The 17000-nt window shown below is 38.4% G+C and overlaps 1 protein-coding gene across 4 annotated transcripts in view; it reads left to right on the top strand.

Moving 5' to 3' along the window:
• cntnap2a (contactin associated protein 2a) overlaps window positions 1-17000 on the top strand; it is a gene marked incomplete at its 5' end in the record, with an annotated part of 289852 nt that overhangs the window by 97891 nt on the left and 174961 nt on the right. For all 4 annotated transcript variants that reach the window (XM_036124791.1, XM_036124789.1, XM_036124790.1 and 1 more), the window contains 5 exon segments: window positions 1386-1548; window positions 6089-6195; window positions 10184-10303; window positions 11274-11389; window positions 16401-16485. In XM_036124791.1, the coding sequence (XP_035980684.1) occupies window positions 1386-1548; window positions 6089-6195; window positions 10184-10303; window positions 11274-11389; window positions 16401-16485 (591 nt within the window).

The following is a 17000-nucleotide window of genomic DNA, read 5'->3' as shown; positions in this document are numbered from 1 at the left end:
ATCAAGGCAACAAATCCATGTCGTCTTTGTTCCTCACAACAATGCACATCCATCCACCCACAGGTTCATGCATTGCATCTCTCATTCTTCCCGATATTCAGAAATGTATCCTTTGTATTCATAAGCTATCTACAGGACGCCAAGTGCTGCCAACCAGCTGCTCTGCTCCACATCTTCACCCTTTTCTCTCTCTCTCTCTCTCTCTCTCTCTCGCTCTCTCTCTTACTCTTGGTGTCATTCTCTCTCTTTTCGTCTGGCTGTCTTTCTCCCACTCCTCTGAAAAGACAGCAGGCAGGTGTGGCAAAAGAATAGACAGATGGCAGGAACGACGGAGGAAAGTTTTTAGGCAAGAAATCAAGAAAGGAAGATGTGAGAGAAGGGCTGAATCTAGCAACAAAAAAAAAAAGAAAAAGAAAACGTGCACACAGGCACAAAGGCTTTACTGTTTTTAAGTCAGCCACATGAACTTCAATAATGTGTGAATACACACACACACAGACACACACACACAGTGTACATATGCCTCTAACAGTACGCCTTTTTGATGCTTTGGCCTTGAGGCTGATGGCCAAGCTGGAGAGGATGACAGCTTATAACATCACTATGATGGAGATGTCATTGAGCTGCTGTGTTTTATGAGTTACCTCTGTGCTTGTAGCAGAGATTTAGTTTTAGGTTCCCACCTCCGATTTAACACTCTCCCTGTGTTCTGAAGAGTCGCTCTATTGTTCTGTATGAAAATGTACTCAAATATGTTGTTATAGTGCCAGATATGATGTGTACATTTATTTATGCACGCTGTTGAGTGTGAGTGTGTGTGTGTGTGTGTGTGTGTGTGTGTGTGTGTGTGTGTGTGTGTGTGTGTGTGTGTGTATGCATGATCATGGCACAGATAAAAAGAATAAGCACGCAGACATGCTCTAGGCTTGTTACCGATTCAGTCAAGGTCCAGTGGTTCTTCTGGGCCATTGACTCCTGGTAGACCTTGTCTGTAATGTCTAAGAAAGGAATCCTGATAAAGGTTCATGGTTGTAAAAAAGTGACATTAACTGGCCGCTGATCTGGTCTGTTGTTCCTCCTCAAGGATGATGTTCTTGGTATGTTTTATGTCTACCTCTGCTGAAGGTCCTCTTTTCATGAAGCGTTTGAAGTAGTGGATCAAAAAAAAAAGCCTGTTTTTCCCACTCTCTTTTACTTCTTTGTTCAAAGAAGCTGCCATTCACTCTTGTCTGTACCTGTTCCTTCTAATGTGCTTTTTAGGCTTCATTTGTTTTTTTGTTTTAAATCTAAAACTTTCCTTGTCTGGCAGCAATTAACAATGAGGTTACAACATTGTATTAATTGGTTCGCGTGTTTATCTCGCGTGTTTCTTCCGTTGTTTCCAGGGTACTTTCTCCAAACGCTGTTACCACCATCCCAGCGATCCTATCAGGGATGCATGCAGGCGATCCTGGTGGACGACCAACCTGCTGATTTGCATGCAGTGGAGAAAGGCACAGTGGGAGCGTTTGAGAATATCAGCCTGGACATGTGTGCTATCATAGACAGGTAGGAACTATCACCGCCGCCTACACACACACACACACTACACAGTTCATGAATAAAACGGACAACTACAAAAGAGCACAGAACAACAGCGTCATAAATCAGGAGCTTTGAAATGGAAGTCACAAAGTAAACAAGACTGTAATGTAAAACCTCTGAATTTTCATCCTGAGACATATTAATCAGAACTCTCTTTGTTGTCTGCGCAACCTCACATTAATTATGTTTTATGTGTGGCTCATTCAAATGTGCTTGTCACACAGATAAATGGATTTAATTTATAGGGTGGCTTCCTAGCGCAGGGGAATGTCAGCAAGCGCTCAAAGCTGGAGTTGCTGGAGTGTCTTAGAGTCTTAGAAGTGGCTTTTGTACCCCCTTTCCTGACCAATAGATGACAGCCACTTCTGTTGTTGGGGTTTTTCAGATCCGCTTTTGCTTTTGGAGATCTTTTAGCCTACTTAATCCTGTCATACAGGTTTTATTATATATATATATATATATATATATATATATATATATATATATATATATATATATATATATATATATATATATATATATATATATATTTCTACCGCTCTGGATGTGGCTTGTGAAATTTAACAAAAACGTGAGGCTATTCACAGTTGAGTCAAGATTTATCATATTTAAGAATTACTTTTTTGCATAGGGCTACTGTGGTTATCTGTGATATTTTTTTGTCGTCAGATGTGTCAACAAAGCCGAAGCAGAAGAAATACAAAAGGAGGAAAACATTTTTTCAGAACACTGTATCAGATTTCATGACTTTTCAAAAGGTTTTTAGTAAATACTAAAAATCATTCAAATTTTACATCTGCGTTAATATGTTTTATGATTGTTTGATTCAAATATACTTGTGCATAGTTTGTAGTCTTGTCCTGTTTTCTCCACTAGAAAAGTATTTTATTTCAAAGTAAACTCGTTGCAAAAAAGTTTAAGAATCTGCAAAAGACAAGGCTTATTGGAGCTGTGAGCGTGTCCTTACTAAATGTTTTGTTTACTTAACCTCACTGTAGGAAAATGTTCCAACTCTGCCAAACCACTGACCAAGCAGACTAAGAGAACTAATACTTTTTCAGAGACAGCTCTCTGCTGTAGTCAGGAATCCATCCATTAATTTGGATATTTGGAGACATCAATTAATAAAGCAGTCAAGTTTTTGAACTGTAGGAGTAAGCCAGAGTACCCTGAGAGAGAACCCACACATGCACCGGGAGAACATGGAAACTTCATGCAGAAAGACCCAGGACCTTCTTGCTGCAAGGCAACAGCTCTTTAGCTGCTGTAGAAACTTTTGCAAATGAATCTTGCTAGAAGCATTGTTATCACAGGTCACAGAAATCTTTGAAGCCACAGTTTTCCAAACAGATCTGGACTGCTCAGAAAATGCTTGTGTTCATGCTGGAGAGTTTTCAGCCACTGAAAACGTCCTAAATGCTTTTCATGCAACCACCTTTTAGCAAATTCTAATGTTTCCTGCTTGTATTTATCCAAATTAGTGATTACCTTCTGTTATAGTTACATTTGCTTCCTCAATGCTGGTATGATTTATGTGGTATTAAGTTGTGCTTTTTTTCTTTCTGCAGTGCTGCTACGAATTGCAAAGTAAAGCAGAGAGTCTTAGTTTTCCAAAAAAAAAAAATCATGTAACAATCTGAAAACAACCAGGTTTCTATCATTACAACTTGCTTTATTGCCGACCTCTTATTACTTCAAATGTTGTGTATCAGCACAGCAGTGCTTCAGGTGGGCCTTGTTCTGCCATAGAAGATAAATGGGCGCAGTGTTACCATCTAACTAATCAGAATGTCTTTGAAGGCAGTTCAATGGGCCTGTCTGACCTCCTTTTGATCAATGCCGTTCCACTGTGGGATTCTGTTTAGGCTGAAGTGTAAAAAAAAAAAAAAAAAGAATATATATATATATATATATATATATATATATATATATATATATATATATATATATATATATATATATATATATATATATGTGTGTGTGTGTGTGTGTGTGTGTGTGTGTGTGTTTGTGTGTGTGTGTGCAAAATCACATGCAACAACTGATTTCTGCATTCAGCAGACTCACAAAGCAACGCGCGCGCAATTTTTTTTCCACAATTTCTGTGTCATTCTGAAAGGCTGATACGACAACACAAACAGTAGGACAAAAAAACTGAACGCAAATCCTACATCAGCCTCAATCTCCCCAAAGATTTTCTTTCCTCTCACACAAAGCCCATAGTAGTTGGTATGGTTCAGTGCTCCCAGCCCGCTAAGAATAATGTCTTTTGAAATTGTCAGGACTTGTCAATTTCAACCCATTGTGCACGCACAATGGCATTTTATCTCAGCGTCTTTGCCTGCTGAAGCTGTACTGAGTTGTGTAAAGCAAGGGTCAGTCTGGTTGTTTTCTGCAGCTTAGAGGCTCTTAAAGGTTTATTGTTGTATACAGCCATGTGAACAAAACAAAAAAAAAAATTCAAAGTTGTATTTCAGCTTCATCATTACAGGCGGTATCTCTACAGTTGCCATCTTGTCTAGCCACAAAGACAGAACGCCTATGTGCTATTAAACTGCCTGATTTCCGACTTGGCTGCAGAGCGTGGCATTTTTCAGAGGAGCCCTGCTGCTCTTATGAGTCAGTGTTTGTTTTGCTTAAGCTGGCTTTCCTCTTACTCTCATTACTTTGATTCATTTAAAAATGGAAGGCCTCATTACATTACTTGCGCATAGGGATGTTTGTAACAGTGCCCCCAGATCTAGCCGCAGCAGGAATATCAAACCACTAAACTTTCACATCAACTTGATCATTTATATTTAGTAATATTTGCTCTTTTTATTAATTTTGTTTTGACAGGCAGGATTACCTAATAATGTTTTTTTTTCCTAGAGAAACATTTGCTGCAACCGTAGGTCTCCCTCCACGCACACACTCAAAATAATCTTCATTTTAGATTGTAAGAAATACAGTCGTATTAAATACATTTATTTCAGAAGCTCAATTCACTGAGCGAAACACATTAATACATTAATTACACACAGACTGACATTTTGAGCCTTTATTTGTGTTAATTCTGATGATTTTCCACTCACAGCTAATGGAAGCACTACATTTAGGATTGGAATATTACATCAGACCAAAAACAAAACAAAATATTTTAATACAGACATGTGGGCTTAATGAAAAGTATGTTTACCACCTAATTAATTGTAGTAATTTTCAAAAAATCCTTTTAATCTGACAAACGAGCTTCATCGTAACAAACATTCTAACTTATTGAATATTACTGTGTGTCTGTACATGGAGCCTGTTCAATGAGTGTTAAGGTTCAGTATTTTAGCTGACATGTGCCTCACGTTTAGACAAACTTGTTCTTGTAAACATTTTTAAACTAATGTGGTTGAATATGAACAACAACAAAATAAACACCGTGGAAAGATTCCAAGGATTTTAAAGATTTTTAACGCAATGCCATGTCTGGCTTGGATTTTGGGTTCCCTTCCCGCCCAGGTTTGTTTGTTATAGAGCGGTGAGAAGAAAGCCATTGTCAAAAGAAATTCAAGACAAGTCTTGTTTGAAGCTTGTGACAAACGGTGTGCAAACATACGACCAAAATCAGACTTGTTTGTCTACATACGGAAATGGTGTTTGGTGGACACTAACACAGCACCTAACATTGAACCAGTGTAAAACGTGGTGATGCTAGCATCATGTTGCAGAAATGCTTTTCTTTAAAAACAACAGGGAAGTTGAATAGGCTGCAAAAGACCTGACTGTGGAGGAGCTGCAATTAAATGTTTTGGATCAGATCATGTTCATTTTTCAGAAGGGTCCGATCCAGGCATGAATCCGATCGAGAATTTGTGGTGAAACTTGAAAATCGATGTTGAGATGCTCCTCGTCTTCTTAAGCTGTTTTTTTATTTAGTTTTGTTAGGAAGATACTGAAAAAGTTCAAGAGGTATAAATACTTTTTAGTTCTTAGAAAGGCTTATGTTGATGAGAGGCTAAAATCAAAATAACTTTTTTAACTGAAACTTTTTCTTGTTTTAAAGGGTTTGTTGGTCAGACTGCTGTGTCGATCCAGAATGGATTAACACAGTAGCTCCATGTAGTCAAAATTTATTTAACACATAAGCCTTATAAAGCATCTTTAGCTTCAGTGTTGTTGTTGTTTTTTTATAAACACTGTATTCACACACAATTTCAAAATACCACAAAGGTACAAATCCACCACACTGTGACACACAAGCAGAGATATAAACATCCAGGTATTGGCATTTGTTTTTCAGTAATAATGTTTTCCATAAAGTCCATACATGGATATTTTGACATTTACAGATACTTATAAACTTTGAGAATATGCACTGAGTATGTTAGATGTTACTGCTGTACAGTTGGCACCTAACTGCTCTTACCAGCAGGTTGCACATATAAAAACAGGGTTTCTGATTTATTTAGCAAATATTTATAAGCCAGCAACGTCTTGTAAATATTTATTCGTTCTGTCCACATCTCTCCAGGTGTATGCCTAATCACTGTGAACATGGCGGCCGGTGTAAACAGACCTGGGACAGTTTTAGTTGTAACTGCGATGGAACAGGATACAGTGGAGCAACCTGCCACACGTGTAAGTAGAGTAAAGTTATACATCTGTTTTTCTATCCTTTTCAAATGTCCTTTTCTCCCTAACGTAATGTGTTATGTGCTTGACTTGGTCTTCCCCCGTTTGCCTTTGAGTGATTAAGCTGTCTCCCAGTTCTCAGCACTAAAGACAGATGAACTTTTGAAGTGTTTCAATGCCAAGCTTGTCCAAATGCACTGTGTTCTGTTCTCATCAGAGAAAAACGAATCCGACTCACAAAGCAGCCGCGTCAGAGAGAGAGCTTTTTAGAGGCTTTAAATTTTGAAAATGTCATTCTTCCTCCCATAAGCCACAGATGTTGTTCTCTTTTAAAGGGCAAGAGAGAAAATTTGAGCATCCGTTTGAGCTAAAACAAGTAAAGAATAGGGAAGTAAAGTGGAAAAGACATTCTTCTGAATGTTAGGTTGTTCCAGGACTGATGAGTCGGAGTCAAATCGGATGGGACATCATGAAAAGATGAATATGAAATTCTAAAGAGCTTTAAAAAGTGGGAAGCTGGCAACCACTTTAGTCCTTGTAGGTGGTTTGCTCTTTAGCAGCTCATTTCACTTAGTGCAGATTCCAGTCTATTACGCCCTGAAATCTGGTGTGTCTTTCATGATGCAAAACCTAAAGGCTAGCATTCGTCATACAAACCACAATCTAAACTTCGTTCCTTTTCAAAATACATATAAGGAAAGCTCTACAATGTGTAATAAATGTATACTCTGTCAAAGTTTCTGATGGAAAGCCAGAAGCGAAGCAGACAAGGATGTCTGTGTGAGACATGTCAAGTTGTAAGCTCAATCTTTGGGGTTCAGCCAGTAAGATGTGTGCAGAGGGAAAGAAGGAGTAGTTTCTTTTTCTCCCCCCTCAAAGCAACCACTTAGGCATGGGGCTCCAAACGTTTGCCTCGGTGGAGCTGGTTATTGGTTGAAATGGTTGTAGGTGTTTCACTTTTTACTGTGAAAGAGCAGATTACTTTGAAATGTCACTGCTGTCCTGAAGCAAGAAAGAATTATACCCAGGAAGGACAGCAGAGCTCCAAAGTGTCATCTAGTTTTGGATACTGTTCGACATTTGGTTTCTGAAACCTGCAGCAAGTCTGAGATTGCTTACAGCACTATTTATGTCACTCTTTTGCCCCTTAAGTTATCAACTGATTAGATTAATAGAATACGCCTCTATTAAGTTATTGATGAGGACAGCGGTCATCTTTTTCTTTTAGCTCTTCCCTGTCAGGGGTCACCACAGAGAGTCATCTGTCTCCATCTAAGCCTATATTCAGCATCTTCTCCCACACCAAGCACCTTCAAGTCCTCCATTAATAAATCTTCTCCTTGGTCTTCCTCTAGACCTCCTGCTTGGCAGTTCCAGTCTCAAAATCATCCTCGCTATTCCTCCTCTGCACATGTCCAAACCATCTCAGTATGTCTTTATCTTCAAAACTCCTAACATGAGCTGTCCCTCTGACGTGCTAATCCCTCATCCTATCCATCCTCGTCACTCCCAAAGAGAACCTCAACCTGTCTCTTCCTCATCACCACTTTCTCTAAACCATACAACATCACTGCTCTCACCGCTGTCTTTTACACCTTTCCTTTTACTCTCATGGAAACTCTTTGATCACACAGCACACGTGACACTTTTCTCAGCCGTTCCAACCTGCCTGAACACGTTCCTTCACCGATGAGGGCACCGGTAGTGGTTATTATTGCAAATCCAGTTGTACAAATAGCATTAGCTCTAATGTAATTTTACCTAACAGTGTTTGCATCTGATAGATTTGACACGTTGTCTATGATCTGTAAGATCCCATATTAAAGCCCAAAAAACAACAAAGATGGTTTTTAACGTTGAGTTAGACGCTTTTCTTCTTTTTAGTTTTAATGCTTGTCTTCGAAATGTTTTTAGTTATTCATATTGCTTACTTCTCTAACTGTATTCCATCATTTAGTCAGCTTTATGTAAAATAACAGCTATTTATTACTATAGGAAAATGCCATATAAAAATGTCCAACAGGGGAAACACAATTAGAGTCAGACGTGAGAAAACACCAGACACAAAACGAAACAAAATATACAGATATTTAAAAATTCTTGAAGCTAAAAATGTATTTTAACATAAGACAAATGAATTAAGATTGTGCAATTTAAAAATCGGACAATACTTGAACATGTCACGTTGGAGAGCTTGAAATGATTTTATCTCATGTAACAGCGGATGACAGAAGATGCATCAGACTCATCTGACAGACGCATTGGTTCCCAAATAAATAGAAAACAAGTTACGGATGTTAATGTTCTTCACTTTAGAGTCAAAACCTGAAAAGAAGGAGAAAAAAAGGATGGAAAGGGTTAAAGCGGTAGATGGCTAGGCAAACGAAGAAGAAAAAAATTGGTTGCAACACAACTTTTCAATACAGCGTCTGGGCTGCTTGATATCTGCTGTAGGTTGCCATGACCAGAGATTTTCTTTAAGGCCGAAAGATTTTTCCTATGACAGGCACACAGTGTGAACGCGGCTTCAGTCCCTTAGCGCTTTTAAAAACAAATAAAAGCATCCTAGATTGGATTCTAGAACACACAGGGAGCCAATTCAGACACTTAAACACCAGTGTGACCCAAGCTCGCTTTCAGCTCCTCGTCAGCATTCTTCAGGCTTAATTATGTTACAACTGCTGTGGAGCTGGGCTGTTTCTGGGAAGACTAGAAAGCAGGGCATGCCGGTGATCAATTTGTTGTAAAAGCATGCCTTAGAGTCTGCTTTGGACTGAGAAAACACAAGTCAAATCTGGTCACGTTAATATGATGTATTTCAATACCTAAAAAATGTTTTTACTTATCTAAATGGTTTAAATGACAGGGATTGCAGTTAGAGCTCTCAGTGTTTTCTTTTACACACTCTGCTTTCACCCTTGTCTTTAACCCTAGTTAGTTGAGCAGACGGATTTCTTTCTCCTTGCTTTATTTCGTAATTTCTTCATCTCGAAGCACCTCTGTCTACTCAGATGTTGCTGTCATGTATCCGCCTTTGAGCAATGATCTTGAACTAGAGCAGCAACCTCAAAGAGTTTTTTCAGCCCTTTTGAAACAGCTCAGCAGGATAAGTTCATGTCTTCTACTTCTCTAGGAGATGCTTCTCTAAAAGCCTGGGAGAAAAAAAAGTGGAATATTGTAGACAAAAACATCAATGATCCAGTAGTCAAAAATAAAAAAAAAATAAAATAAATGAGGAGGAAAGAAGAAAAGGAAGATTGTGCACATGAGAAGAACCGATGAGAAAAAAAAGACATGCCAAGCTAACAGAAGGCAAGCCCTTTCAAAGCGTCTCATTAAGCTTCTGAGCAGTCGATATGAATCAAAAAAAGTTTCATTCCTTTTAAAGGGACTTTTTATCTCTCTGTACTACTATGCTATACTACTGTAGACTTGCGTAGTGGAAAATCAACACAAACCTTGCATCAGTATGTTGTCAAACAGGTTGTTAGTAAGTGGGGCAAGACGCTAGGTCTAGACAGGCGCTGAAGAGAAAGGATAGTCGGAAAAAGCAACAACATAAATTAACCTGCATACTAGAAGGAGAGAACAAAAAAACCAGCAGCGTTATTCTCCTTTAGATGCATCGATTCTTCTTTCAACCGATATAGAACTAAAAGATATTGACATTTGCCAGGTTTTAATGACGGCTGAGCAACGACAGCAGAGTTTTGCTTCACGTTCCTTGTGCGTTTGCACACAGATCTGAACACTAAATTACTGCCAAAGCTCTCTCTTTATGTCTTGATTTCAGCAACAATGAGACATGTTGTGCCCCAAAGTTAAGACCAATAATGTTTGATTTTATGATTTTAAAAATTACGTTGCAGTGAATTGGAAGCTCGTTCTGGGCTTTCTGTGGACATTATTTTGGAAATAATCCTCTTCCACTTTAAGGTCTCATGTTTTTGCCCTTTCTGTTTGTTTTTTTTTGTTTTTTTTTGTGCTTCTGCAGCCATCCATGAACCTTCATGTGAGGCTTATAAGCACTTGGGCAGGTCATCTGACACCTACTGGATTGACCCAGATGGTAGCGGACCTCTTGGCCCCTTAAAAGTCAACTGCAACATGACAGGTGGGTATGGTAATGGCTTCAACAAATGCTCTACGTTTAGGTGTGTGTATGTGTGTGTGTGTGTGTTTTCCCCACTCTCCTATTCTTTCGAGCCCCGCTGACCTGTGAAAGAAGGAAACTCTGCAGTCACGCTCGTTCTTAACTCCAGACAGGAGCAGAGGTTCAAGCGACGGAGTCTTCGGGTTTCCGTGGCAACACACAGTCACAGGTTCCGCCGTTCAAGGAGCGTTAAGCGCAGATGTTCATAAACACGCGTGCGTCAACACAGACGCCACAAACATACATGAAACAAAGCTGTTGAGCAAATCTGAGAGGGCTCAAACGTTCCGAGTGACACTTTTGGCACACCGCCACCCACCTGCACACTTTCATGAGCACATGCGCACGCACGGCTGAATACAGAGATAGTGCGGAACAGCGGAGCATGCAGGCAGAGCAAAGGCAAGACTTTTGATGAAATGTCACTGCACCCCACTGGTTGGCCCTTAGTCACGCTGAATAGCGCACACACACACACACACACACACACACATACACGCTTCCCAGAAAAGTTGAAATGTTAAGAGTTTTTCTTTCTCACACAAATTCGCACCCCTCAGAGACCTGAAGCCCATACTCACACATTTCCTGAATTGCAGTGGAAATTACCAGGAAAATATTTGAGGGACTGATTCAGACCATAACTGGATACAAAGTGTCTATTTAGGCCTCAAGTTGCGTAACGGCAACCTAAAAGGGGGGGAGGGGGGGGGATGTCATTACTTTGACGGATATATATGCAGAGGCTGAATTCCCTGTGTGGATGGCTGTAAGAATAAAGGCTTGTAAATGAGACAGTTGCAAGTATATTTTTGTTTTTGGTGCATTTATCTTAATCAATCAGCATTTAGCCAGTTTGAATTTCGTAACATTAACATTTGTCCATGTGCTCTGATACATGACTCAGCGTTGTGCCTGTGTGTTTGTGCAGAAGACAAAGTGTGGACAACCGTTGTGAACAACCTGCCACCCAGAATGCCAATCACTGGCTCGAGCAGAGAGAGACGAGCCGTCCTGCAAGTCAACTACAGTGCCTCTATGGATCAGGTAGCACACACACACAGACACAGACAGATGTTTGTAGTCCTATAAAGTATTGCTTTGCCAATGGAAATGCTGCTATTGAATATCAAAATACTGGGTACTGTATTAAATAATCCTTTGATTATTTGGGTAATTGGATATTGCCTTGTCAGGAATTCCAAATCTTTTTCCTCATGGGAACCCCTACAACATTTTAAAACATCAGAACTCACATGTAAATACATTCTAAGTCAGTGTAATATAATGTAATATTTATATATCAGAAGCTCTTCCCTAAACATTTTCTTATACGGAAAAACAAACTGTCACCTTGGTTTTAAAACTTTTGCCCAGGGATGAGCTCTCAGGGTGGTGGTAGTATCACGTTTTAGATTTTCGTTTATTCTCAGGGGGCTTTAGGATCTCCAACAACTATGTAGATAGAGAATGAAACTCTGGGTTTGTTGTTCCTGAATGCAACGGGGTGTCCCTTTTTATAATACCAAACCTTTTGTCTGTGCTCTTTCAGAACTATTCTTGGGCACCAAATTGATTTGAAAGCAGGCAAGCTCCTACCAGATATTTGAAGTTAGAAATGTAGAAGTCCGTCAACTTTTTATTCTTTTATATGAATGTGAGATGGTGAAAAATCCCCTCAGATAATAATCAAATAAATATGATCAGAGCCTCCAGACTATTTTTATCTGAGGCCCAATATTACAGATCTCCTTTGTCAATTTTCTAACTAAACTCTCTACCCATTCTGTGCACAGTGATTTAAGAATAAAAATAATAAATAAATAAATGATTTTTGTCAACAAATAATCCCAGTTTAGGAACCATAAATGCATCTGTCTCCCAAATTGTTACTGTTATGCTAAACAGCCCTCCTTTAGTCGATGTGACTCCAGACTTGGGGCATTTTGGGACTCTCTGTAAGATGTTCGTCTTATTATCTCATACAAAGTGTCATCTGAACAGCACGCGGTCACGTGAATTAAACAAAGCCGAAGATTAAACATTTTGCCCAAGGATAGCTTTATAATCAAGCCCATTGATTCGCTTGAGTCACTCCAGGAATCATTTTTAGTCCTAGTTGCCAAGGACAATATAATAAAATGTAAATACCAACAAAATTGATGTGATTAAATCAAAAGATTTCTAAAAAATAACATGGACCTCAAGACCTTTGTGTGATAAAAGCGGCTACGCTTTACTCAGTGTTGGGCTTTCTTCTGGGCTTTTTCCAGAATAAATGTTTTTTTTTTTCTCTCAGTAGCAAAATATTTTCCAGAATGTCATTCCAACTTTTAACCTGGAGACATCAATGGAGAAATACAACAACTAGCTGTGAAATTTTGACAACTTTGCACACAGTTGAAAGAAAATAAGGGGTTCAACTGTATGTTTGCATTCTACATTTTAGATTAAACCTCCACCCGAACAAATGGTATCTTTTTTGTCTTTTATTCAAACTGTGCAGTTTAATCTTTATTTGGTGAGTACAAACATGGGGACACTTTTCAGTCACTCATTCACAATCAATCTTGAACATGTAAGAATGTGACAACTTAGAAAGAACGAAAACACTAGGGAACAATAGCAGTATGGTAGTACAGGATATAAAAAATATATACTGACTGTATCTATTTCTAAAAACCTTCTCAAGCGAAATTATACTGTGGTAAAATCCAGATTTAATTGTTTTCTTATATTTCCAGAGGACAAGATTATGAGCTTCTCTGCCTCTACCTGGTAGTAGTAGTAATAGTCTCATGGCGAAAGAGATGCTTGTGGTTCTAACTCGTATTATACTGACTTACAAAGTACACTGTGGGAATTTTTTTTAATATGATTGTATTTCTTATGCAAGGCTTAGTTTTATTTTTTGAGCGCAATAACAAGTTATTTCCATTATCTAGTAAGTACAGATTCCTCAGTTTCATTATTTCTAATTCAAGAAGATCGAACAATAGTTTATAAATCGTCTGGGCAGAGAAGTTTATCCAAATATTCCAAAGGTCTGCACTCTAATAATCACATGGATATGTTAAATACATTTTGTAGATTTGTCTTTGCTGTAAGTAGTAATACTCCTTTTTGAAACAAATCTCTTCTCTGAGTATCTGTTTTGCATTTTTTATTAGCATACATATTAAAAATATGTGCAGTGTTGAGAAAATACCACTCAAGTATTGCCTTAATAATACACAAATTATATATCTGTAGTATACTTAATTTGATCTCCAACTAAGCCTAACCCTAACCCTGTCAAAGGAAATGCAGTCACATAAGCATTTAAACTTAAAGATGCAATGTATTTTATACAAAAGTAACACCACTATAACAATCTGCAAAGATGCTACCTAAAGAAATAAGTTGATGATGAGCTTATTTTAATCTTATCCTACACTATGCAGATGTAATGTCTGCAGTGATGAAGATTGTCTTACTTTGGCATGTTGACCTTGGAGTGGTTGACATGTTTGTGGATTGTTTTCTAATTAATTCAGCTAATAATAATTGAACCGCTTGGTTATACATACCACATACACACACACATAGTCTGTGCACAAAGTTTTGAACTTTTAGCCCAAGATGGTCGAGCGCTAATTAGGTTTGCAAAACATTAAAAAGAAGGCTTTGATGTGATGTTGTCAAAGGACTTAATGTTTACCAAAATATGCTTCGTTAGTTCACGTTTAGACGTACATGAAATGTGATTTTCAGATATGAAGCAGGTGTGGCAAGATAAGAGACAGTGTGTCACGACCTTTATGAGGAATAAAGGCAAGGCAAGTTTATTTATAAAGCACTTTTCAGTAGTAAGACAATTCAAAGTGCTGTACATGAACAGAACAAAAAACAAACAGAGGAAAGAGAGCATTACAGAGACATAGGAAAAACATTGCAGAGGCAAGCATATTGCAATGGAATAGTAAGAGCAGGTCAGATACAATATAAGACAATTTGGACTACAAATTTCCACATTAACATTTGAAGGCAACTCTAAACAAATAGGTTTTTAACCTTGATTTAAAGGAACTCAGGGTTTCAGCACTTTTACAGTCCTCTGGGAGTTCGTTCCAGATAAATGGAGCATAAAAACTAAATGCTGTTTCTCCGTGTTTGGTTGTGGCCCTGGGTATGTAGAGTAGGCTTGAGCCAGAAGTCCTCAGTGATCTGGAGGGTTGATCCACTGATAACAAGTCTGTGATGTATTTAGGTGCTAAGCCATTCAGGGATTTGTAGACTAACAGAAGGATTTTAAAGTCTATTCTCTGAGATACAGGGAGCCAGTGTAAGGATCGTTCAGTCTGAGCCTGGTTCTGCTGGAGGTTTTCCTTCCTGTTAAAGGGGAGTTTTCCTCTCCACTGTCGCTTCATGCATGCTCAGTATCAGGAATTGATGCAAGGCATGGACAATGCAGACGACTGTCCCTGTGGCTCTACACTCTTTCATGAGGACTGAACGCTGCTTGTCAAGACTTTAAGCAATCAACTGGGTTTCCTTAGAAAGGAAACTTTTTAACCAATCTGTATAATCTGATTGAATTTGACTTTGGAAAGTGCCTTGAGATGACATGTATCATGAATTGACGCTATATAAATAAAAATTAATTGAATTGACTTCAGAAGTCGGGTGATGTGCTCTACTTTCTGAGTCTTAGTGAGGACGCGGGCAGCTGCAGTTGTCTGATCAACTTTTTAAGCAGACCTGTGAAAATACCGTTGCAGTAATCAATTCAACTAAATATAAACGCATGGATGAGTTTTTCAATATCCTCCTGAGACATTAGTCCTTTAATCCTAGAAATTGAATTGAATTGAAATGTTGGAAACTTTGTAATTGTGTTTAGATTTTTTTTGGGGGGGAGTTTTAGGTCCATCAGTACACCCAGATTTTGGGTTTGATCAGTGGTTATTAACCGAAGCAGCTGGAACTCTTGATCTCTCCTCTATTGGTCCAAACATAATTACTTATGTTTTTATTTGTTATGTATTTAAAATGTTTTATACATTTTTATTTAATTGGAGAAAATTTTGGCACATCCATACATTGATTTCTTCCAAGCATTTACTCAGCGCTTGGATGTGTTTGTCATCACCTGGTGACATGGTGATGTAGAGCATAATCATGGTAATCAATGTTGTTGTTTTTTATGATCTGAGCTAGAGGGAGCATGTAGATATTGAATAGGAGGAGACCCAGGATGGACCCTTGGGGAACCCCACATGTGATTTTTGTCGTCTGGGATGTAAATTTACTTACTAACACAAAAAAGTTCCTGTCATTTAAGTAGGATTTAAACCAGCCGACTGCTGTGCCAGAAAGGCCGACCAAGTGTTCCAGACGCTTTAACAGAATGGAGTGATCGGCAATATTGAATGCTGCACTAAGGTCCAATAATACCAGCACTGTGATAAAAGAAGACTATAACCCTATTACTGTAATACATATGCTGCAAATCTGTATGAGATTTTTCTTAAAATCCTGCAGAAACGGCATCATCATTCACTATGCTTCGCACTGAAATGCAACATTATATATTTGAGCCTCCAGTCCTGCAAATGCCCTGTGATAAACTAACATAACGAGTACTTAACCTCATTTCTGTATGACTTGTCTGCTGGGGTTCTTCTAAATACAGCTCAGGTTGCCTGAATCCGCTCTCTTGCATTCAGAAGTCGATACCTTAATCTTTCTGCTGAGTGGTTATAGATTGCTGTTGACACTCTCGGTCAAAAGCCAACTTTGGGTGAACTTCAATGCCCCACGAGGAGTGACTGCATTTTTCCCCTCAAGTGATATATTTAAAAAAAAAAACTAAGATGTCATGGTTTGAGTAGGAATTGTTTTCTTCACACAACTTTCTCTCATTATTTTTATGGCTGATTTATTTATTGTGGGGGGCATACAAATGTACAAGGAAGGAAATAAATCAGCTTTTTCTTAATTTAGTTTCAGCACTAAAACTGATGTCTCAGGTTGAAAAAGATGAAGTGAAAATATACATCCTTGCCTGTGTTCATAGGTGATCGCCATCACCACCAGTGCAGAACACTGCGAGCAGCAAATCACCTACAGCTGTCGCATGTCCCGACTGCTCAACACTCCAGGTAAGGGATGAAGATGACACCTTAATCCACCATAGACTCCAGAACGAGTTGGCAAGATGGCACGCTAGTTTTTTTTATCCATCACATATAGAATGTGATGATTAATTGTACATAAATTAACATTTTAAAAGGAGAGTATAAAGTAAATAAAGATAAAGGTGATTATATATTAATTGGTTATTTTTTTTTTAGTGCCAAGAATGTCAAAGAACCACAAATAATACACTTTTTTTGAATATAAAATCTCTGCCAAGGAGTGTTAGAGAGGCTCCAGAAGCTTGTTGATGTGTACGATCACCTACTTCTGTTTTCTCATCTTTTGTTTGTTACTTTGGAATCACTTTCACATCTGAAGCAGGCAACTGCTGTAAATAGTTATTCTAACTGGATTAGTTTGACTTACTTTTATTTACAATGGGTTTGATTGATTTCATTTTGCCTCCAATGTGCTTGGTCCAAGCCTGGGAGCGTTTTTATGTCAGTTTAGTTTAGATTTGTTAAGCTGGTGTGTTTAA

This window comes from Fundulus heteroclitus, chromosome 21 (assembly GCF_011125445.2).
Source record: "Fundulus heteroclitus isolate FHET01 chromosome 21, MU-UCD_Fhet_4.1, whole genome shotgun sequence".
Taxonomy (NCBI): Eukaryota; Metazoa; Chordata; class Actinopteri; order Cyprinodontiformes; family Fundulidae; genus Fundulus; species Fundulus heteroclitus.
This window is presented reverse-complemented; position numbering and strand designations above follow the sequence as displayed.